Source organism: Lytechinus variegatus, chromosome 6 (genome assembly GCF_018143015.1).
Source record: "Lytechinus variegatus isolate NC3 chromosome 6, Lvar_3.0, whole genome shotgun sequence".
NCBI classification, from domain to species: Eukaryota; Metazoa; Echinodermata; class Echinoidea; order Temnopleuroida; family Toxopneustidae; genus Lytechinus; species Lytechinus variegatus.
In genome coordinates this window covers 1146422-1172264 of record NC_054745.1, presented here as the reverse complement: position 1 = coordinate 1172264, position 25843 = coordinate 1146422, and the positions used below count along the sequence as shown (strand labels likewise).

General features: G+C 35.0%; 1 protein-coding gene across 7 annotated transcripts in view; it reads left to right on the top strand.

Annotated features, from left to right (window-relative positions):
• The window catches only part of LOC121416787, a 46973-nt gene extending 34785 nt beyond the window's left edge, over nt 1-12188 (top strand). For 3 of the 7 annotated variants that reach the window (XM_041610265.1, XM_041610263.1, XM_041610264.1), the window contains 5 exons: nt 4299-4466; nt 5392-5559; nt 7097-7264; nt 10759-10856; nt 11595-12188. In XM_041610265.1, the coding sequence (XP_041466199.1) occupies nt 4299-4466; nt 5392-5559; nt 7097-7264; nt 10759-10856; nt 11595-11715 (723 nt within the window). In that variant the 3' untranslated portion in view covers nt 11716-12188. The remainder of the gene's footprint in view (nt 1-4298; nt 4467-5391; nt 5560-7096; nt 7265-10758; nt 10857-11594) is intronic. The other 4 variants (XM_041610267.1, XM_041610266.1, XM_041610269.1 and 1 more) reach the window with 4 other exon arrangements.
• Nucleotides 12189-25843: the final 13655 nt, after the last annotated feature.

Below are 25843 nucleotides of genomic sequence, written 5' to 3'. Positions count from 1 at the left end.
TAGACGAACAGTATACAGGGCAACATAAAATGAATATAAATGTACATTAAAAAAATAAAGCAAACGATAATATGCACATGGATTATAACAAGTCATTTCAATTCATAACAAATTTCATAGTGAAGTAATGCACATGGATTATAACGAGTCAATTCAATTCATAACAAATTTCATAGCAAAGTAAGGAGAAGGGGGAGGAGGAGAAGCTAATACGTGGTTTAACTTATTTCGTTCTAATTTCTTTTTACATGAATTCATAATTGTACAAACATATTGATATGTCAAATATATATAAATTATGCAAAGTATATGAAAAAAGCAAGAATGGTTGGAATTGAGTATTCATATCTTAAAGAAGAAACTTGGGGGCAAATGGGAGCTTGAAAAGAGATTACGATGGGAGAATGAGGAACAATGACTGATGGGAAGAAAGGTTATCGAACATAGTATGATAGAAAAGAGGGAAAAGGTTGAGGAGAATAAAGAGAAAGAAGAGAGAGAGACAAAGGGAGAAATATAGGTGAGAGGGCAAAGAGAAGGGAAAAGAAATCAGTCCTTATGCGGTAATAATCTTAACAGCGTAATAATGCCAGGAATATTATCAATCTATTATTTCTAAAGAAAGCTAAAACAAAGCAAATGTAGCATATAATGTCATTGATGGTTTGGGATGGAGCTTTGCTCAGACCAGACATATCAAATGAGGTACAGTGTAGTAGTACTAATTAGCACCAATCTCTAAGTAATGTTTATTTTAAAAATGGGGCCAATCTTTCAACCTAGCTGCTTTTATGAGGCTCTTGGTATTAAAAAGAGATAGAAAGAAACGTTTTAATAGATTACAATGGATAGTTGATGGACAAAGACATTGTACATGTACATTTAAGCGCAGTAGTGTAGCGGTTCTGACCTTCGCCTTGTAATCAGAGGGTCGTGTGTTCGAATACCACCATGGTATAGCGTCCTTTGGCAAGGTGTCAATCCACAATTTGCCACTCTTCACCCAGGCATTAAATGGGTACCCGGTAGGATGCGAAAGCCTATAAATAGTATGCCTAGCAATTGAGTCTTGGAACTCTTGTTGGAATGCTCCCCAGGGAGTGGAGAAGGTGCATACATTGTATGCGGGCCTGCAAGGATCCTTTGACCGGGGTAATATTTCTGTAAAGCGCTTAGTGACATTGTTCCGTTGTGTTAAGCGCTGTATAAATACAAAATATTATTATCAAATATGTATTATAACATACCCTCTAGATTGTTTTAACCCTAAATAGACTGGGCTATTTCAACGCCTAAGAAGACTGGGGGGGGGGCTGATTCAGCCCCCCCTTATGATCTCGGCCGTCGATCGCGCGATCGCGACGAAAATTGGCACACACGTTACCCATGGCATTATCTACAAAACTATAACATCAAATTCTGCAAAAATCTCATGTTTGATTAATTATGCTAATTTATGCGTAAAATCATAAGTTTGCTGTAATTAATAAAATAATGCCCCTGAAATGCTAATTTTTGTTCCACATACTCTAGATAGGCATCTGATCAAATTTATTTTTTTTAAATTTCAACATCACATTTATTTTCTTATGTATTCTATTGTTTTCTAAATTTCTTATGTATTTCTTTGTTTTTCGACTTTTTGTTTTTTATTGTTTTTTCAATGGAAATTGTCGGGGACTTTATTTGGACCATAAAAAGATGAAATTAATTGATTTTAAGCATTAGAAAGAAAAATAATGATACATTTATGAATTTTGGTTAAAAACACTATCTGCATTGGATTTGTACACAAATTCACGTTTTTGGGTAATTTTGGGTGTGCATGCACTTACGAAATGTTGCGTAATTTCCGAACCGCGTACCCGGGGGTCACAATTTTGGTCTCAAAAGTTGCGCGAGACTTGAAAGTAAAAAGTCAGTGAGCGACGCGGTCAAAAAATTTTGCGCGGCGGATTTATCGCGAAAAATGTCGAGGGGGGGGCTGAATCAGCCCCCCCCCAGTCTTTTTAGGGTTAAATAACAAACAAAAGGATAATTAATATCCTGGATATTTTTTTGTTTTACATGTACTGCACAAGTTTAGTGTCCAGCTAATTCTGTTATGAAGTTCTGGTTATAATCGCTACACAGGTTTATATAATTATGGCAGGCCTATATATTAAGTAACTGACCAATGCCGATTCATGATTCTTTTCATACATCTTTGATAAATACTGATGTATGTACAAGGAAGAACATAGCAAATGTGTTTAAAAGGGAAGTTCACCCTGACAAAAAATGATTAAAATAAGAGAAAATATTAAAAAAATATTGAAGGTTCAAGAAAATCCATGATAACGAATAAACAAAGTTATTAAATATTTGATTGATGTTATATGCGAGCAAATTCTTTTCATGTTTAGTGAAAATAAATCATCACAAACCATTAAGATACTATTTATGCATTTTATATTATGTATTATTTTGGGCAGCTGCCCTTTTTATCAAAAAATGTAATCGTGGATAAATACATTTAACAACAAATTTTTGTACTACATGTATGTAGACAATATCTGAGAGTGCTTATAAATAAAGGAGACTAAATGAGATTATTTTTTTTAATCTGGTTCTAATGCACAGGTATGCTGTCATTTAAAATGTGTTATACTTTCAAGTGTTTTGACGCAAAAACATCTAATTGATGCAAAAACATGGAATCGTTTTTAACTTTATAAAATCCATATCTTCCTAGACATCTTTTAATTGATAATACTTCATAATCATGGAAGTTAAAAAGGGAAATATTAGCTTTAAAAGTTACATGTAGGAGAGAAAATAGATCATTGAATTTGTGCATGTGGTATTTGTATGAGAGTGATATTGAATGACAATGTCCATGATACATGTGTGTATAGGGAATATACATGGAGTGAAGGTAATGAAAAATGACCAGATGGGTTGGATTGAGATGGTTTGCAGGGTGAAGGCTTCTGAAAATGGAATACATCTATATAGACATGCAGTAGCAGCACATGTTGTTCTTGAAAGAATGTTTGAAATTATTAAGTTCTGCATTGAAAAGTAATTATAGGTCACATCAATTACAGGCTTTTGTAAACTTGTAAATCTAATTTTGTTTTGAGAATAATAATAATTGGCATATAGCGCTTTATCAATCTACGACTTCTCAAAGCGCTTCACAATTATTCTTACCCATTCACTTAATTAAGCTTTAAGCAGCCTGTTTTTATAGGTGCACACCTGCTAAACCAACCACAATGATGGTTGTTTCCTACCGGTACTCAATCAATTATTACCTGGGTAAGAGTGGCAAAGTGTTGATTTATGCCTTGCCAAAGGATGCTAGGCCATGGTGGGATTCAAAAACATGACCCTCTGATTACAAGGCGAGAGTCAGAACCGCTACACCACTGCGCTTCCACAAGAATAAGGCAGTTTATATTATATAATGCCAACAGTACATAACCAAGATAAATGATTTTGAAAAATTTAATTCTTTCAATATTCAGAGGTTTTAGTATTAACATAATACATGCACTTAAACAGAAAAGCTATATAATGAAAATAAAGTGTTTGGATATGGTTGATGTAGAAACATGGAATCTTTTTAAATTTATCCATATGTGATTCTTCCTAGTCATCTCTAATATGATAATACACATGGAAGATATAAAGAGAAATATCAGCTTCAAAAAGGTGGGAGAGAGATCATTGAATATCAGAGGTGCATGTGGTATGTGTATGAGAGTGATATTGACCATGATACATACAATGTATACAGTACAGTGAGAGCTACATTGAGTGTATACATGGAACATAATAATAGGATGAAATGAACAATGACCAGGTGGTTTAGATTGAGATGGTATGCAGGGTAAAAGGTTACTGAAAATACAATACAAATGGGAGTAACAAATATATCATAGAGTATCTGGGATATTATGGTCTTCACATGTATGATCTTAATTTGATCATTTTCATGAAATCTCAGAAATTGTTGAAAGTGATGCTGTAATGTAGAAAAGGGTACAGAGATTACCTGTAATAATTCCTTCTTTCAAAATTCATAGGTATTAAAATGTCTTTTATAAACAAAATAAACATGAACAAAAAAGCTGTGAAGCCTAAACAGGTATGGATGCTACAATGTTATGTTGTGAATTCATGTAGATCTACATGTATGCAAACATTAGCCTTAACACATTTTGAACGAGTTTAACTTGAAGCATTACAGCATAATCATAACATCTGATATGTACATGTATGTTTAATGATCAATGTTTGTACACATGTAGGTCCATACTCTTGAGATTGTGAATTATAAGCCTCTATCATCAGCCTCTTCACAGCACATAGCAGAAGCGTTATGCTCCCTACCTAACCTGACTAACCTGACACTGAGTGGATTTTGTGACCAGGAGGAGTTCTGTTCTCATCTGAATGAGAAGGCTTCAACCTTGAAGGTATGCTTGCTTCTACTTTATACTCATAACATGTTTGAAAATAGGGAATAATTAAAACATGTCTATCTAATTTTGTTATGTTAGAAACATTAAATAACATATTTTTAATACTATTTAGAGGTGTTTATTAATAAAGGAGACTAGATTAGTAAATGTTTTGGAAAGTTTGCTCTAATGCACAGGTATGCTGTGATTAAAAAATTGTCATATCATCAAGTGTTCGGTTATGATTGATGTTGAAATAAAGAATTTTTTACAACTGTCCATCTGTGAGTTTTACAAGACATCTCCTGATGAAATTGGTATACATGGAAGGTATGAAGAGAAATATCAGCTTCAAAAAGGTGGGAGAGAAAGTAGATCATTGAATATCAGAGGTGCATGTGGTATGTGTATGAGAGTGATATTGACCATGATACATACAATGTATACAGTACAGTGAGAGCTACATTGAGTGTATACATGGAACATAATAATAGGATGAAATGAACAATGACCAGGTGGTTTAGATTGAGATGGTATGCAGGGTAAAATGTTACTGAAAATAGAAGACAAATATCAAGTAACAAACATATCATAGAGTATCTGGGATTATTATGGTCTTCACATGTATGATCTTTTAAATTAATCATTTTCATGATATCTCATAATTGTTAAAAGTGATGCTGTAATGGAGAATAAGGGTACATAGATTACCTGTAATAATTCATTCTTTCAAAATTCATAGGTACTAAAAATGTGTTGTCCTTTAATAAAATACACCTCAACAGAAAAGCTGTGATGCCTAAACAGGTATGGATGCTAAAATGTCAGTTATGTTGTGATGCAAACATTTTTGAACCAGTTTAACTTGAAGCATTACAGCATGATCATACCATCTGATATGTACATGTATGTTTAATGATCAATGTTTGTACACATGTAGGTCCATACTCTTGAGATTGTGAATGATAAGCCTCTATCATCAGCCTCTTCACATCACCTAGTAGGAGCTTTATGCTCCCTACCTAACCTGACTAACCTGACACTGAGAGGAGTTTGTGACCAGGAGGAGTTCTGTTCTCATCTGAATGAGAAGGCTTCAACCTTGAAGGTATGCTTGCTTCTACTTTATACTCATAACATGTTTGAAAACATGAAATAATGAAAACATGTCTATCTAATTTTATTATGTTAGAAACATTAAAGAAAATATTTTTAATACTATTTAGGGGTGTTCATTAATAAAGGAGGCTAGATGAGTAAATGTTTTGGAAAATCGGCTCTAATGCACAGGTATGCTGTAATTGAAACAATTTGCATGTCCTCAAGTGTATTTGGTTATGATTGATGCAGAAGTAAGAAATTGTTTACATCTTTGTCCGTCTGTGAGTTTAACAAGACATCTCCTGATGAAATTGGTATACATGGAAGATATAAAGAGAAATATCAGCTTCAAAAAGGTGGGAGAGAAAGTAGATCATTGAATATCAGAGGTGCATGTGGTATGTGTATGAGAGTGATATTGACCATGATACATACAATGTATACAGTACAGTGAGAGCTACATTGAGTGTATACATGGAACATAATAATAGGATGAAATGAACAATGACCAGGTGGTTTAGATTGAGATGGTATGCAGGGTAAAAGGTTACTGAAAATAGAATACAAATATGAAGTAACAAACATATCAAAGAGTATCTGAGATTATTATGGTCTTCACATGAAAATATGGAATATTGAAAAAGTGTTTATTCGATTCTATGTGTTAAATATGTTAGAGAACATAAATTTCTTGTAATATTTCTGATGTATTTTTTGGAGTGTTTAATAATAAAGGAGACTAGATGAGTAATTGTTTTGGTAATTTGGCTCTAATGCACAGATATGCTATAATTGAGAAATTGTCAATTCATTATCTTCAAGTGTTTGGTTATGATGTCGAAACATGGAAACCTTTTTAACTTTATCCATATGTGATTCTTCCTAGTCATCTCTAATATGATAATACACATGGAAGATATAAAGAGAAATATCAGCTTCAAAAAGGTGGGAGAGAAAGTAGATCATTGAATATCAGAGGTGCATGTGGTATGTGTATGAGAGTGATATTGACCATGATACATACAATGTATACAGTACAGTGAGAGCTACATTGAGTGTATACATGGAACATAATAATAGGATGAAATGAACAATGACCAGGTGGTTTAGATTGAGATGGTATGCAGGGTAAAAGGTTACTGAAAATAGAATACAAATATGAAGTAACAAACATATCACAGAGTATCTGGGATTATTATGGTCTTCACATGTCTTTTAAATTAATCATTTTCATGATATCTCCGAAATTGTTGAAAGTGATGTTATAATGTTGAATAAGGGTACAGAGATAACCTGTAATAATTCCTTCTTTCATGACTTAGAGGTATTAAAAATGTTTAGTCCTTTAACAAAATACACCTCAACAGACAAGCTGTAAAACCTAAATTTTATGGATGCTAAAATGTTATGTTGTGAAATACATCTATGAATACATTAGCCTTATCAACACATTTTTGAACCAGTTTAACTTGAAGCATTACAGCATGATCATACCATCTGATATGTACATGTATGTTTAATGATCAATGTTTGTACACATGTAGGTCCATACTCTTGAGATTGGGAATATTAAGCCTCTATCATCAGCCTCTTCACATCACCTAGCAGGAGCTTTATGCTCTCTACCTAACCTGACTAACCTGATACTGAGAAGAGTTTGTGACCAGGAGGAGTTCTATTCTCATCTGAATGAGAAGGCTTCAACCTTGAAGGTATGTCTGCCTCTACTTTATTCTCACACCATGTTTGGAAAACATGAAATAATGAAAACATGTCTATCTAATTTTATTGTGTTAAATACATTAAAGAACATATTTTTTCATACTATTTAGGGGTGTACAATAAAGGAGACTAGATGAGTAAATGTTTTGGAAATTTTGCTCTAATGCACAGGTATGCTGTAATTGAAAAATTGTCATATCATCAAGTGTTTGGTTATGATTGATGTAGAAATAAAGAATTGTTTACAACTTTGTCCGTCAGTCAGTTTTACAAGATATTTCTTCATAAAATAGGTATACATGGAAGATAAAAAGAGAAATATCAGCTTTAACAAGTTAAAGAGAGAAATTAGATCATTGAATATCAGAGGTGCATGTGGTATGTGTATGAGAGTGATATTGACCATGATACATACAATGTATACAGTACAGTGAGAGCTACATTGAGTGTATACATGGAACATAATAATAGGATGAAATGAACAATGACCAGGTGGTTTAGATTGAGATGGTATGCAGGGTAAAAGCTGGAATGGAAAATGGATATGAATATGAACATACTGTTTCCTTGCTGACTCACATATTGTAGAAGATAAATACCTGCCTTACAACTTGACATCAGTTTCAAATTAATGTTTTTCAATCAACATTACTGGTACATATATCTGTTGGCAAGACAATAAATATGTTTTTGTTCTGCTCAAACTATGTTTAGTGAGTTGGTGTCTGATGACATATATCTCTAGAATATACATCTCAATGGCTTTTTAGTGCTCGTAATTAATAGATTTATATTAAAAATGAATAGTTGTAATGTTTTTATTTTAACTCTTATGTGTGTAATGAAAGATATATGTTTGTGTGTTGAATGCATGAGACTTGTCAACAATCTCATCCAGTGACCTAGCAGAAGCACTGTGTATTAAGCCCAATATTACTTAACATTGAGTTATTATACTACGTTATGCATTGATTATGGGTGTTTGTGTGTTTTGCTTGTTTGTTTTGTTTATTTTGCTTTATAGGATATAATAATTTATGAATGGTCATTCAATAATTTCTGTTTGAAATAGAATAGTGGATATTGACAGGCTGCAAATTCGATTGAAGTGTTAGTACAGGATAGTTTACTAACCTGGTATTTAAATATCAATTTCAAATTTATTAATTCTGTTTGGTAACTACTAGGAGCAAAATTTGAAGGTCTAGCAAAGAAATGGAAATTAACCCTAGTAACAAATGTTGCAATGAACAGTCTGCAAAATTACATGTAGTGCTTGTCTCTGATGGTTATATTAAGGTTAACCATGATTAGATATTGTATTCTAGATTAATTTAGTGCCCTAAAATGAATCACAGTCCTACTTCCTGGATGTTATACACCATCGACTTCAATTAATAATGCTGAATAGAAATTCGAATGAAATCCAATATTTTTTGGAGAAAGGAACTACATGTATTTGTAGAATTTTCAAAATTGTGAACTTTGTAAAAGAAAAATATTCATGATTTTTCTACAAAGATAAACACTATACATGCACATGATCTGTATTAATGCATGGAGCTATTCATGTTGAACTAATGGTGCAATCCATTATGCTGTACCAACCAGTAAACTCCAGAAAGTAATTTACATTCCATTTGTCTAGATGTTTACAATTATTTTGTACTTGACCTTGTAGTCAACCAAAGTCAGAAATAGTCAAATGAAGGGGAGCATGTACATGAATGTAATTAACATGATAACAAATGTGAATGGCTTGTACACATTTTAGGGAATCTCCCTGACACTATTACATAGTGTATATAAACAATTGGGATGAAAAATAAAACTTTAGAAAGTGAGACTCTATCCTGTGGATAATGACATGTGAACTCAGAATTTTATACATCTCTGTTAAATGTTAGGAATTACTGTGTACATTTACTAAACATCTAGACAGGTGTCATCTTGTTTATTTTCAAAAGATAAATTTAACATTCTATCAAATAAACCATCTAACCTTTAGAGAACATTAAGAGTTCTTTTTACACTGCTTCAAGGTATCAGGAATGTTTATTATTAATTGCTATTGCCCTCACTGACATTTTGGTGTCTAATTCAGATATTAATTCTTATTTTTTACATAATGAACATAATTTAATCAAAGGGATATTCTTAAAGTTCATTTTGGGTCATTAGTTATTTAGTGAGTATCAGAAAGGGAAACATTTCTTAAAGAGACCCACATCACATTCAACTTTAAATTTAGATTTTATAACAGTTTACCATGGATAAAGGATTGATGATGCAAAGTTTGTCTAACAATGTAGAATGATAGATGCATATAGAGCTATTGTAATAGCTATTGTAATAGCTCTATGATAGATGTAAAGATAGAGAGGACGCATAATATAATTTTTTGGGAGACTATTTGATATTGAGAAAAAGAAAGATGGAGGAGTAAGGATAGGAAAGAGTGGTCGAATTTTTAAATTTCATGTATTCTGTTTGATGAAATGATGAGAACAGGGGGGAGGGGGGGGGGACTTTCATTGACGAGTGGATCCCTCCCCCTCCATTTGTGAATTTGCATCAGGCAAATTCCATGTAGAAGCATTGATATGTTAAATTTATTGAGAAACAAAAAGTTCAATTTTAATGAAATTGCTAAATGTTAGAAACAATTTAAAAATGATTATAACTTGTAAAAGCTGAACATTTACATGTAATTCTATTCGAACAATGGAGTATTAAAGCAAGAAAGTGATTGATACAGTAAAAATAATGTATCAAATAACATAGATGGTCAATTCTTTTAATGATAAAAGATGTGAAGTGTTGTGGCAAGTTCAGTTCTTGAAAGTAGGTCATAAGGTACACATGTAAATTGTATTTGTTTTCTACATGTACAATGTAAGCAAAGGTTATTTGTGTTGAAAACTCAAAATAATGCAATGAAATATTGAAGTTCTTTGACATGGTTTTCCATGAATTTCAGATGGTCAATTTTTAGACAATAACAATCAAGAAATTTAAGAGGATACATAACAGTACAAAAAGGACACAAAACACCAGTTAATCATATTGAGTAATTTCATTGTGATAAACACTATATTTACGTTGCATTGTCTCTCTCTCTCTCTCTCTCTCTCTCTCTCTGTTCTCAGATCTTCCTCCTGTTCTCTTTCTCATCACTATTTAAAAATTTGCGTCGGTTGAATTTTCTTCTAGAGACGCAAGAGACATTTTCTGTTAATTTGAATTTGAGGATATCAAAAACTTCATGCTCCGCACACGAGAGGTAAACTCCCCCCTCCCTGCATCCCCCCCCCCTAGGGAGCATGCTTTGCATGCTCTGTCAGTGTTGGCAACCTTCACATGCATTAATCAGCCCCCTGTAAAAGTCCAACTCTATGCATGGTACAATTTTGAGCATTATGAAAATGAGAATAAGAAATGATTTGATGAATTACTATTTCCAATGATGCTTCTATATTTTCAGGGTTCTTTCCCTCAGATCAGCAAAGGAAATTTCATATTCAATGAAAAGCCTCAGAAGGATCTTCAATCATTCCTACAAGCAGTCAGTGACGAGTTACGGTAGGTGAACTAATAAACTTATTAAGGTAAAGGTGCCCTCTTCACTCAGGCTGAAACAACCTAGATATGATCAATGTATTAACACTTCTTATACTGCTCATTTGATCATTACAATGGGCCAACTCATTTATAAACATGACATGAAATAATTGTACCTAAACAGGTCATGAAATGGCTTTGTAGAAATGCTCCGGGCATACAATAATTGTACCTAAACTGATCGTGTAAATGAAATAATTATTTACAATACTAAGTATGAGGAACATAATTATTGTATTTAAACTGATCATGAATCAGCTGTATGTGCAATATTGATGTATGTATGAGGAAAACAATAATTGTACCTAAAGTGGTCATGAAACTTCCTTTTATAATACTTAGTTATGTGTTCAATGAAGAAATAAATTGTAGCTAAAATTAGTAAAACCAAACAATATTGTTCATAAAACAGATTTTTAACAGTACTGATTTATATGTATGAGGAAAACACATTTATGCATAGCTAAACTGGTCATGAAACAGCAGTGTTTTTGTACCAGACTAATTTATTTGTAAGAAGAATGAAATAATTGTTCTTAAACTGGTCATGAAAACATGTCTTAACATTATTAATTTACATGTATCAGGAATACCTTACCTGGCCATGAAACCGCTTTTAGTAATTTATATGAACAAGGATTCTGGGCCCACATCCTGTTGAATTAATCCTGTATTTTTGCATTTTTTAAATATCCCTAGGCAAATGGAACTTCGTCGGGCAAGATCTTTTAAGATGAGAGCTCTTCGGTTGGACCCTCTTTCTGAACATGAGTACTCTGCTGCTGGCGCCTCTTCCTCAGACAAATATTTTGATGAATGACATTTCTCTGCCATGGACTGTGTCATGTAGATGCATTTTTCACTATCGATTATACCTGTGCGCGCATTGATGTAAAAAGCATTATGATGTCATTGCTGTCTGCACAATACGCTGCCGTAGTAACCAGTGATGCCAAATGAAAGCCTTGGAATTTTTAACTAAATATACCACCTTGGACTTGATTATTTAGTTGGTGACATAGTGCCAAGTAATTCATACAAACATATAACAGAGTATCCCAACCATCTAGATGGTATAACCAGTTTTATTCTACTCTAATGAATAGAACCATCTTATTGGTCTACATGACAGTCACTAGATCCTACAATGGTGTGTACATGTACATATAACAGAGTATCCCAACCATCTAGATGGTATAACCAGTTTTATTCTACTCTAATGAATAGAACCATCTTATTGGTCTACATGACAGTCACTAGATCCTACAATGGTGTGTACATATAACAGAGTATCCCAACCATCTAGATGGTATAACCAGTTTCATTCTACTCTAATGAATAGAACCATCTTATTGGTCTCCATGACAGTCACTAGATCCTACAATGGTGTGTACATATAACAGAGTATCCCAACCATCTAGATGGTATAACCAGTTTTATTCTACTCTAATGAATAGAACCATCTTATTGGTCTCCATGACAGTCACTAGATCCTACGATGGTGTGTACATAAACCGATTTCAGTTTTATCCCTGGAACATTATTTTAATCGTAAAATGACTGTGGAGCTCGTTCTATCTCAGAATGTTTTGCAATGAATTTATGATGTGAAATATGCTTTTCAAACTGATATTAAGGCATTTTTTGGTTAATAAAGCATCATATGACAGCTAATGATTATCATGCAATGCATTTTTAATAGACTCAACAACTTTTCAGCATAGAAGATTATGCAGTCACCACCTGTCCATGCTAATTTTCATTTATTTACCAAGTACATGACGTTAACAACATGAAATCACCTTGTTATACAAATATGAAGTATTTTTCAAAGCTATTCCAACTATTTTCACATTATTCTTAACCAAAACCCATGTTTCATCTGTCAAATTACATCAGTTTGATGTGTTATCAAGCCAAACTCTTGCCAGAGGTAATACTGTTTTAATTCTTCCTGGAATCCTATTATGCTGTTATCTGAGGCAGAAGATCTAACAACTATGCTGTAGAAAATGAGAATGTCCTTGTACTATGTTTATCATAAAGGAGAAAGTCACTCCTTCAATTCTATTATGTTTATCATAAAGGAGAAAGTCACTCCTTCAATTCTATTATGTTTATCATAAAGGAGAAAGTCACTCCTTTAATTCTAGTATGTTTATCATAAAGGAGAAAGTCACTCCTTCAATTCTATTATGTTCATCATAAAGGAGAAAGTCACTCCTTCAATTCTATTATGTTTATCATAAAGGAGAAAGTCACTCCTTCAATTCTATTATGTTTATCATAAAGGAGAAAGTCACTCCTTCAATTCTATTATGTTCATCATAAAGGAGAAAGTCACTCCTTCAATTCTATTATGTTTATCATAAAGGAGAAAGTCACTCCTTCAATTCTATTATGTTTATCATAAAGGAGAAAGTCACTCCTTCAATTCTATAATGTTTATCATAAAGGAGAAAGTCACTCCTTCAATTCTATTATGTTTATCATAAAGGAGAAAGTCACTCCTTCAATTCTATTATGTTTATCATAAAGGAGAAAGTCACTCCTTCAATTCTATAATGTTTATCATAAAGGAGAAAGTCACTCCTTCAATTCTATTATGTTTATCATAAAGGAGAAAGTCACTCCTTCAATTCTATTATGTTTATCATAAAGGAGAAAGTCACTCCTTCAATTCTATTATGTTTATCATAAAGGAGAAAGTCACTCCTTCAATTCTATTATGTTTATCATAAAGGAGAAAGTCACTCCTTCAATTCTATTATGTTTAACATAAAGGAGAAAATCGCTCTTTGAAATGAAGGGAATGATTTGCTTTTATTCTTATCTAGTTTTAACAAATCTTGCCCATTCTTTCAAAATTAAAAGTGATGCCTTCCTTTATGTTATTTTCACGAAATTGTCTATGTTGTGATGATCATACATGTATATTTTCATGTTGAAACTGAATGAGGAATATTTGGGTTATGATTAATCACAGTTTTCAAACCACTTTTTTTGTTTGATGTTATCAATTTAGAGACATGAAATCAATTTAATATGAACTTTGAAACCAAGTTGCAATCATTCAGAATGAAAGGCAGTTCTTTTCACACAAATATATGACCTACCAATATAATATTTGATTCTTTTCATAATAATATGCACATTGAATGATAACATACAATAGATTACTTGTTTTCTGATGCGTACATACACTGAGTTACTCATCCATTCTCAATGCAATGTTTATATGTAACTTGTAATAATGATAAAGCAAAATGAAAAGATACCAATTGATTATGATAAAGGTAATAATTCTTTACCTTTTAGAAGTGATCCAAATGAAACTACAAGAAGAGAGGGGCGGGGCAATTTCAGATTCATACAAAATTGATTATACAATATAGATACACAAGCTCACAATATATTACATTGAGTATGATTACTCCTTGGATGAAAATAATCTTCATGTCATTTTTCATCTGTAGCCATGGTATCAGAATGATTTATCTTTTAAACAGAGACCAATAATCAGCTTCAAGTGTTTCGTCATATTTCATCTTATTCTTTCCATTGTAAGAAAAAGCAATGTGGAATTATTTTAAGCTACAAGTTCATGTTCACAGTGTATGTGAAGTCTTCCAATTTTAATAATGTATAGAGTCATAAATGATACATGTTTATATACAATGTAAATTAGTAATGTAAAGTTTAGAAGACAGTATTGTCCATAATAAACCAATGGCAGCTGAATTTTTGATTAACTTCAGGAATCTTATTGGGTACATTGTTTACTGTTTATATCTAATATTTTTCCATTCCTGTATGTCATTTGCTTTAAAAGTTAAATGCCTTTTAATGTTCATTTATTATCACATCTCTCATGAATTACTCATTCTTCAGATGTAAGATAATTTATTGTATCCATCCTTGGTTTAGGAGGATTTTAATGGTAATTTGAAATGTTATGTATCAAAATGACTAGTTATTGACTTTTATCAAATTTGTGAATCAGAAAATCCCCAATATGTTACGTCTTGAATATGAATCAAAATTAAAACTGTTTTGTCTTAGGGTAATTGAGTAAAAGGATGGCTCCTTTCAGATTATTGTGATGTGGTACGCCTGTATTTTGGACACAGTGGTATTACTAATTATGTGTTCATACATGTAGTAGAATTTGTATATCAAATGACTAGTTATTGACTTTTGTCAAATTGATGTATAAAAATGCCCAAATCCCATTTAATTGAGAAGTTGATTAATGAGTAGAAAGGATTATTTCTGTCAGATTATTGTGAAGTGGTACGTAATGGCGCTCTATGAAGGTATTTGGGCAAGGAAACAAGCTAAAAATGTAAAAGATATCTCCAAATCAATCTTCCTAGCTAAAGTTTGTGCGTTTTTTACGACTGAAGTCTATGTTTTATTCATATAACAATTTCCAAATCTGCGCAAATCATTTTTCACCAATTTTTCAAAAGTGAGTGGTGCTCACTCAAGCAGAACAATTGTTTGACAGTTATATCGTCATTTGCTTAAAGAGATCTGTACCAATGTTTAAATGTGGAAAAAGCCTCAGAATATTACAAATTTTACAGCATTATTTCTAAGTGTAAACTTGTTTTGATTTTCATTGTAGAAGTTGATTAATGAGTAGAAAGGACTACTTCTATCAGATTATTTTGAAGTAGTACACCTGTACTTTTCACATGATGGAGTTACTTATAATGCATTCTAAATGCAAATAGAAGAGTTAATGGTTTTAACTGCATGAATCATTAAAACCTTAAAACATGTAATATGTTATTCATATTGCTAATGATATAAATTAATATTATACACAGTATCATGGTACAGTAAAACCTGTATATAGATATCAAACAATAGAGAGAAGTAGTCTTTGTAATGGGATAGTCTTTATATGAACAGGGTCTTGTAATACATGTTTCAATGATACACAGTATCATGGTACAGTAAAACCTGTATATAGATATCAAACAATATAGAGAAGTAGTCTTTATAATAGGATAGTCTTTATATGAACAGGGTCTTGTAATACATGTTTCAATGATATACAGTATCATGGTACAGTAAAACCTGTATATAGATATCAAACAATATAGAGAAGTAGTCTTTGTAATGGGATAGTCTTTATATGAACAGGGTCTTGTAATACATGTTTCAATGATATACAGTATCATGGTACAGTAAAACCTGTATATAGATATCAAACAATAGAGAGAAGTAGTCTTTGTAATGGGATAGTCTTTATATGAACAGGGTCTTGTAATACATGTTTCAATGATATACAGTATCATGGTACAGTAAAACCTGTATATAGATATCAAACAATAGAGAGAAGTAGTCTTTGTAATGGGATAGTCTTTATATGAACAGGGTCTTGTAATACATGTTTCAATGATACACAAGGATACACACTTATTATCAAGGACGGTGCTTCAAAGGGTAGCTCCCCTGTATTTTTTCAAGCACTAGTAAACCAAAATGGAGAAAGGGATATAGTAAAAAAAGAATAAAAGAAATAAGTGTATCACCAGCAGGGGTTTCAGCTGTGTAGCTCAATAATAAACCCTAAAATACAAATGATAAAAATATGTCGTCTTTCAGTTTGTATGTTCATATTGTTACCCTTTGGTGTAAATATTTTTACACGTATTGATATTTATTATGGATTCGATTTGCAGAAGCAATTATGCTGAATTTGACCCCTCCACAAGTATAATCCCTATTTAATGTAAATTATTTTGTATATTTATATATTTTTAAATTGTAGTAATGAAGTTGAATTTCAATCTTATAGAGTCAATAAGATATTGTAGACAGATAATCTCTAAAGCAGCTTTGATTGTAAATACAAATGTTCCAATAATAATGACTTGTAATAAGATAGAGATGAAGATGTGAAATGGAGGAGAGGTATGAGGGTGGGGTATGTAATAAGATAGAGATGAAGATGTGGAATGAAGGGAGAGGGTGGGGTATGTAATAAGATAGAGATGAAGATGTGGAATGGAGGGAGAGGTATGAGGGTGGGGTATGTAATAAGATAGAGATAAAGATGTGGAATGGAGGAGAGGTATGAGGGTGGGGTATGTAATAAGATAGAGATGAAGATGTGGAATGGAGGGAGAGGTATGAGGGTGGGGTGTGTAATAAGATAGAGATGAAGATGTGGAATGGAGGAGAGGTATGAGGGTGGGGTGTGTAATAAGATAGAGATGAAGATGTGGAATGGAGGAGAGGTATTAGGGTGGGGTGTGTAATAAGATAGAGATGAAGATGTGGAATGGAGGAGAGGTATGAGGGTGGGGTATGTAATAAGATAGAGATGAAGATGTGGAATGGAGGAGAGGTATGAGGGTGGGGTATGTAATAAGATAGAGATGAAGATGTGGAATGGAGGAGAGGTATGAGGGTGGGGTATGTAATAAGATAGAGATGAAGATGTGGAATGGAGGGAGAGGTATGAGGGTGGGGTGTGTAATAAGATAGAGATGAAGATGTGGAATGGAGGAGAGGTATGAGGGTGGGGTGTGTAATAAGATAGAGATGAAGATGTGGAATGGAGGAGAGGTATTAGGGTGGGGTGTGTAATAAGATAGAGATGAAGATGTGGAATGGAGGAGAGGTATGAGGGTGGGGTATGTAATAAGATAGAGATGAAGATGTGGAATGGAGGAGAGGTATGAGGGTGGGGTGTGTAATAAGATAGAGATGAAGATGTGGAATGGAGGAGAGGTATGAGGGTGGGGTATGTAATAAGATAGAGATGAAGATGTGGAATGGAGGAGAGGTATGAGGGTGGGGTATGTAATAAGATAGAGATGAAGATGTGGAATGGAGGAGAGGTATGAGGGTGGGGTATGTAATAAGATAGAGATGAAGATGTGGAATGGAGGAGAGGTATAAGGGTGGGGTATGTAATAAGATAGAGATGAAGATGTGGAATGGAGGAGAGGTATGAGGGTGGGGTATGTAATAAGATAGAGATGAAGATGTGGAATGGAGGAGAGGTATGAGGGTGGGGTATGTAATAAGATAGAGATGAAGATGTGGAATGGAGGAGAGGTATGAGGGTGGGGTATGTAATAAGATAGAGATGAAGATGTGGAATGGAGGGAGAGGTATGAGGGTGAGGTATGTAATAAGATAGAGATGAAGATGTGGAATGGAGGAGAGGTATGAGGGTGGGGTATGTAATAAGATAGAGATGAAGATGTGGAATGGAGGAGAGGTATGAGGGTGGGGTATGTAATAAGATAGAGATGAAGATGTGGAATGGAGGAGAGGTATGAGGGTGGGGTATGTAATAAGATAGAGATGAAGATGTGGAATGGAGGAGAGGTATGAGGGTGGGGTGTGTAATAAGATAGAGATGAAGATATGGAATGGAGGAGAGGTATTAGGGTGGGGTATGTAATAAGATAGAGATGAAGATGTGGAATGGAGGAGAGGTATGAGGGTGGGGTATGTAATAAGATAGAGATGAAGATGTGGAATGGAGGAGAGGTATGAGGGTGGGGTGTGTAATAAGATAGAGATGAAGATATGGAATGGAGGAGAGGTATTAGGGTGGGGTATGTAATAAGATAGAGATGAAGATGTGGAATGGAGGAGAGGTATGAGGGTGGGGTATGTAATAAGATAGAGATGAAGATGTGGAATGGAGGAGAGGTATTAGGGTGGGGTATGTAATAAGATAGAGATGAAGATGTGGAATGGAGGAGAGGTATGAGGGTGGGGTATGTAATAAGATAGAGATGAAGATGTGGAATGGAGGAGAGGTATGAGGGTGGGGTATGTAATAAGATAGAGATGAAGATGTGGAATGGAGGAGAGGTATGAGGGTGGGGTATGTAATAAGATAGAGATGAAGATGTGGAATGGAGGAGAGGTATGAGGGTGGGGTGTGTAATAAGATAGAGATGAAGATATGGAATGGAGGAGAGGTATTAGGGTGGGGTATGTAATAAGATAGAGATGAAGATGTGGAATGGAGGAGAGGTATGAGGGTGGGGTATGTAATAAGATAGAGATGAAGATGTGAAATGGAGGGAGAGGTATGAGGGTGGGGTATGTAATAAGATAGAGATGAAGATGTGGAATGGAGGAGATGTATGAGGGTGGGTATGTAATAAGATAGAGATAAAGATGTGGAATGGAGGAGATGTATGAGGGTGGGGTATGTAATAAGATAGAGATGAAGATGTGGAATGGAGGGAGAGGTATGAGGGTGGGGTATGTAATAAGATAGAGATGAAGATGTGGAATGGAGGAGATGTATGAGGGTGGGTATGTAATAAGATAGAGATGAAGATGTGGAATGGAGGAGATGTATGAGGGTGGGGTATGTAATAAGATAGAGATGAAGATGTGGAATTGAGGGAGAGGTATGAGGGTGGGGTATGTAATAAGATAGAGATGAAGATGTGGAATGGAGGGAGAGGTATGAGGGTGGGGTATGTAATAAGATAGAGATGAAGATGTGGAATGGAGGAGAGGTATGAGGGTGGGGTATGTAATAAGATAGAGATGAAGATGTGGAATGGAGGGAGAGGTATGAGGGTGGGGTATGTAATAAGATAGAGATGAAGATGTGGAATGGAGGGAGAGGTATGAGGGTGAGGTATGTAATAAGATAGAGATGAAGATGTGGAATGGAGGAGAGGTATGAGGGTGGGGTATGTAATAAGATAGAGATGAAGATGTGGAATGGAGGAGAGGTATGAGGGTGGGGTATGTAATAAGATAGAGATGAAGATGTGGAATGGAGGGAGAGGTATGAGGGTGGGGTATGTAATAAGATAGAGATGAAGATGTGGAATGGAGGAGAGGTATGAGGGTGGGGTATGTAATAAGATAGAGATGAAGATGTGGAATGGAGGAGAGGTATGAGGGTGGGGTATGTAATAAGATAGAGATGAAGATGTGGAATGGAGGGAGAGGTATGAGGGTGGGGTATGTAATAAGATAGAGATGAAGATGTGGAATGGAGGAGAGGTATGAGGGTGGGGTATGTAATAAGATAGAGATGAAGATGTGGAATGGAGGAGAGGTATGAGGGTGGGGTATGTAATAAGATAGAGATGAAGATGTGGAATGGAGGAGAGGTATGAGGGTGGGGTATGTAATAAGATAGAGATGAAGATGTGGAATGGAGGGAGAGGTATGAGGGTGGGGTATGTAATAAGATAGAGATGAAGATGTGGAATGGAGGGAGAGGTATGAGGGTGGGGTATGTAATAAGATAGAGATGAAGATGTGGAATGAAGGGAGAGGTATGAGGGTGGGGTATGTAATAAGATAGAGATGAAGATGTGGAATGGAGGAGAGGTATGAGGGTGGGATATGTAATAAGATAGAGATGAAGATGTGGAATGAAGGAGAGGTATGAGGGTGGGGTATGTAATAAGATAGAGATGAAGATGTGGAATGGAGGGAGAGGTATGAGGGTGGGGTATGTAATAAGATAGAGATGAAGATGTGGAATGGAGGAGAGGTATGAGGGTGGGGTATGTAATAAGATAGAGATGAAGATGTGGAATGGAGGGAGAGGTATGAGGGTGGGGTATGTAATAAGATAGAGATGAAGATGTGGAATGGAGGAGAGGTATGAGGGTGGGGTATGTAATAAGATAGAGATGAAGATGTGGAATGGAGGAGAGGTATGAGGGTGGGGTATGTAATAAGATAGAGATGAAGATGTGGAATGAAGGAGAGGTATGAGGGTGGGGTATGTAATAAGATAGAGATGAAGATGTGAAATGGAGGGAGAGGTATGAGGGTGGGGTATGTAATAAGATAGAGATGAAGATGTGGAATGGAGGAGAGGTATGAGGGTGGGGTATGTAATAAGATAGAGATGAAGATGTGGAATGAAGGAGAGGTATGAGGGTGGGGTGTGTAATAAGATAGAGATGAAGATGTGGAATGGAGGAGAGGTATGAGGGTGGGGTATGTAATAAGATAGAGATGAAGATGTGGAATGGAGGGAGAGGTATGAGGGTGGGGTATGTAATAAGATAGAGATGAAGATGTGGAATGAAGGGAGAGGTATGAGGGTGGGGTATGTAATAAGATAGAGATGAAGATGTGGAATGGAGGAGAGGTATGAGGGTGGGGTATGTAATAAGATAGAGATGAAGATGTGGAATGGAGAGAGAGGGTGGGGTATGTAATAAGATAGAGATGAAGATGTGGAATGGAGGGAGAGGTATGAGGGCGGGGTATGTAATAAGATAGAGATGAAGATGTGGAATGGAAGGAGAGGTATGAGGGTGGGGTATGTAATAAGATAGAGATGAAGATGTGGAATGAAGGGAGAGGTATAAGGGTGGGGTATGTAATAAGATAGAGATGAAGATGTGGAATGGAGGAGAGGTATGAGGGTGGGGTATGTAATAAGATAGAGATGAAGATGTGGAATGGAGAGAGAGGGTGGGGTATGTAATAAGATAGAGATGAAGATGTGGAATGGAGGGAGAGGTATGAGGGTGGGGTATCTAATAAGATAGAGATGAAGATGTGGAATGGAGGGAGAGGTATGAGAGTGGGGTATGTAATAAGATAGAGATGAAGATGTGGAATGAAGGGAGAGGGTGGGGTATGTAATAAGATAGAGATGAAGATGTGGAATGGAGGAGAGGTATGAGGTTGGGGTATGTAATAAGATAGAGATGAAGATGTGGAATGGAGGAGAGGTATGAGGGTGGGGTATGTAATAAGATAGAGATGAAGATGTGGAATGGAGGAGAGGTATGAGGGTGGGGTATGTAATAAGATAGAGATGAAGATGTGGAATGGAGGAGAGGTATGAGGGTGGGGTATGTAATAAGATAGAGATGAAGATGTGGAATGAAGGGAACGGTATGAGGGTGGGGTATGTAATAAGATAGAGATGAAGATGTGGAATGGAGGGAGATGTATGAGGGTGGGGTATGTAATAAGATAGAGATGAAGATGTGGAATGAAGGGAGAGGTATGAGGGTGGGGTATGTAATAAGATAGAGATGAAGATGTGGAATGAAGGAGAGGTATTAGGGTGGGGTATGTAATAAGACAGAGATGAAGATGTGGAATGGAGGGAACGGCATGAGGTTGGGGTATGTAATAAGATAGAGATGAAGATGTGGAATGGAGGAGAGGTATGAGGGTGGGGTATGTAATAAGATAGAGATGAAGATGTGGAATGGAGGGAGAGGTATGAGGGTGGGGTATGTAATAAGATAGAGATGAAGATGTGGAATGGAGGAGAGGTATGAGGGTGGGGTATGTAATAAGATAGAGATGAAGATGTGGAATGAAGGAGAGGTATGAGGGTGGGGTATGTAATAAGATAGAGATGAAGATGTGGAATGGAGGAGAGGTATGAGGGTGGGGTATGTAATAAGATAGAGATGAAGATGTAGAATGAAGGAGAGGTATGAGGGTGGGATATGTAATAAGATAGAGATGAAGATGTGGAATGGAGGGAACGGTATGAGGGTGGGGTATGTAATAAGATAGAGATGAAGATGTGAAATGGAGGGAACGGCATGAGGGTGGGGTATGTAATAAGATAGAGATGAAGATGTGAAATGGAGGGAGAGGTATGAGGGTGGGGTATGTAATGAGTTAGAGATGAAGATGTGGAATGGAGGGAGGTATGAGGGTGGGGTATGTAATAAGATAGAGATGAAGATGTGGAATGAAGGAGAGGTATGAGGGTGGGGTATGTAATAAGATAGAGATGAAGATGTGGAATGAAGGAGAGGTATGAGGGTGGGATATGTAATAAGATAGAGATGAAGATGTGGAATGGAGGGAACGGTATGAGGGTGGGGTATGTAATAAGATAGAGATGAAGATGTGAAATGGAGGGAACGGCATGAGGGTGGGGTATGTAATAAGATAGAGATGAAGATGTGAAATGGAGGGAGAGGTATGAGGGTGGGGTATGTAATGAGTTAGAGATGAAGATGTGGAATGGAGGGAGGTATGAGGGTGGGGTATGTAATAAGATAGAGATGAAGATGTGGAATGAAGGAGAGGTATGAGGGTGGGGTATGTAATAAGATAGAGATGAAGATGTGGAATGGAGGGAACGGTATGAGGGTGGGGTATGTAATAAGATAGAGATGAGGTATAAGGGCAATGTGGTCTGCCATTCTCTCTTCTCCATCGTAGATAACCCCTAATCGAGACAATATCAATAACTATATTCAAAATGCTTTCAACTTACAGCAAACCAAGATAGTTAAAGATCTGGAGACACAGTATACAAAGATCGCCACAGAGGACGCACCATTGCTGTTTAGTGAGGAATGGTCGTCAGGCCTTGATAACTCTACATTGTCAGCAAGATCAAGAGATATTATGCTTTAAAATAGTCACGGTTGTTTGGCTAACAATTAATTGATAATTGATTAAGTCATCTATTATTTGAATGATTGACTGATACATTGATTTAATGGTTTAATAGATTATTTGATTAACATATTTCTGTATTGATTGATAGTTATACGATCGATTTATGCTAACTTTGAGGGTGTCTACATCGGCCCACCGGATAAACAGGAAGATCAACTTACTGACCCATTGACTTCTGACATCACTTCCGCCGGAAACACAAATTCCTTGGATACAATGTACACTGATGGAATAGCGGAGATTCATCATCCATTTGATGACGTCATGGGATATAACGATTCCATGGATATCTGTTTGATCGATACTCATATCCCTAAACATTCAGCTGATGTTTTCGAGAAATTATCACCTGTTCAAAGTGTGAACGAAAAAATATCTTCGTCTAGTAGTGTGAACGATACGTTAAGTATGAACGCTCTTCTTTCGTCAAATAGTGGTATGAACGATACTTTTAGTGGTTTGAATAAAAAGACATCGTCAAATTGCAGTGTTTCTAATGGTGGGAATGCACCTTCTGTTCAAAACTATCAATGCTCTTATTTATTAGATTTAACGTGTGATCCCTTCTTGTAATCAGTTTGTCAAACATCACTCATTGCGCCATATAACCGTGTGTTAAGGTATTATTTGAATGAAATTTACAAACATACACTATGTGCACTGAACGATTCATATGATAATCAGTTTTCGAGAAAATGACCCTCATAACCATCCAAACTATTAATCTATGGGATCCGGTCTGATTGAAGAGTTGCGATAATTAAGAGATTAAATAATGTTCAGCAAGGGATAAAAAAGAAATTGAAGAATATGAAATAGTTGGTAAAAGTTATTCAAGAACATTTTAAGATCATGACAAACCCGGAGTATATACATGTATGGAAAATCCGATTTTTTAATATAAGCGTCCTGACAATACATTTGATAAATTCAAACAAATTATCAAAAGTAGGGATAAATCCCGATATTTATTTTGTGGAAATTTGCAATGATCTTCGCATATTATCAAGATTTACACGTGAGCAGAATTACTAGACTTACCAAAAATGCTACATTTTACTAAAACATTTTCCTTATAGTACTACGAAGCAATTTCAAAACAGCTTCCGGTGCGATGCAACATTTATTATCCGCATAAACCACCTTTTGTCAAAGAAACATCCTAAACGAGTGTTTAAAACAAATGCGTAAACCTATTTCCTAATAAACAATGAAGCCAACTGAAATTTCACTACTTTTGGAGTTAATCATGGATTTTAATGTTCATGATTTGGATTAGCATCTGCAAATGTTGTCATTTTTTGTCATATTTTCTTGTTTTACCTTAATAATTTGATAACCCTTTATTGCTTTTTGTGTTTTACTTCATGCTACGCATTGCACGAAGTTATGTTACACAATGCTAGTCGTAAATTTACATAAATTATGTTTTTCCGACCCATTAAGTAATTTTCCAGATCATATTTGTGTATTCCCTGAAAATAGAAAGTACGAATACTGATTAAATGTTAACATGGTTTTAGGGTACTCCGGGCTAAAAATTATTATATTTAAATTACAATAGTAAGAATTCACAAAAAACGTCGCAAATTTCATAAATTGATACATTTAAGAAATTTTGAAGTTAAGCAATGTTTTGAAAAAACATTAGTCTGAACACCGTAATTAATATGCAATAGGTTGGCTGACGATACTATATGTCCCCAGTTTTCTTGTTCTTGTGTTATTACATGACATTGTAATTATTTCATATTTGTACATGTCTGCATGTGAGTGTCCATAATAATTTGCATCATTGATTATCTTACACGTTTAATAAATCAATCATTTCTTTCCATTTTGGAGTACAACATCGGAGTAAATATAATCTAAGATAATACATACGCGGGGATGTGGCATCAGCATTCTCATTACATATCCATAAGGACATGCTTGTCGATGTTTCACCGAAATAATGCCACACCTAAAATGGCATATCCCTGCTATTCAGTGTTCAATACTGATGAAATTATCAATGTCTTGCTTGTCAGGTTTTAGTTTAATATTCATCCTGGAGTACTCATGCGATTTTTGGAAAAAATATCCCCAGTTATTCTTTTGCTATTCAAAAAACTATTTTCAAGAAAGGTTGTGCGTCTTATCGTTATTCGTCAAGACACTAGGTCGATCCTTTTTCTTTTCAATGTTTTATTTGGGCTCGATTTAACCATCATTAATGAAGAAACTGGCTTAGTAAGATCAGCTTTCCAATGGGTGTCCGCGATTAAAATCCTGTTAGTTTGAGATGACGTTTTTACTCATTTCAAATGTCGGTCGTGGAACAATAACAAACCAGATACCGTTAAACCAAAATACATTTTTGAGGGAGAACAGCGAATGCTTACAAGACATGGAAGATTGGGGTACACAAGCTCATGATTTTACAAGCAAAAGTAACTTATTTTTCCCCAAAGGTGTAAGGACACTTTACCATTGTTGGAAGGTACAATAAGATAATTTATACCTGTTGGGATGTAGTTTTCCTGAAT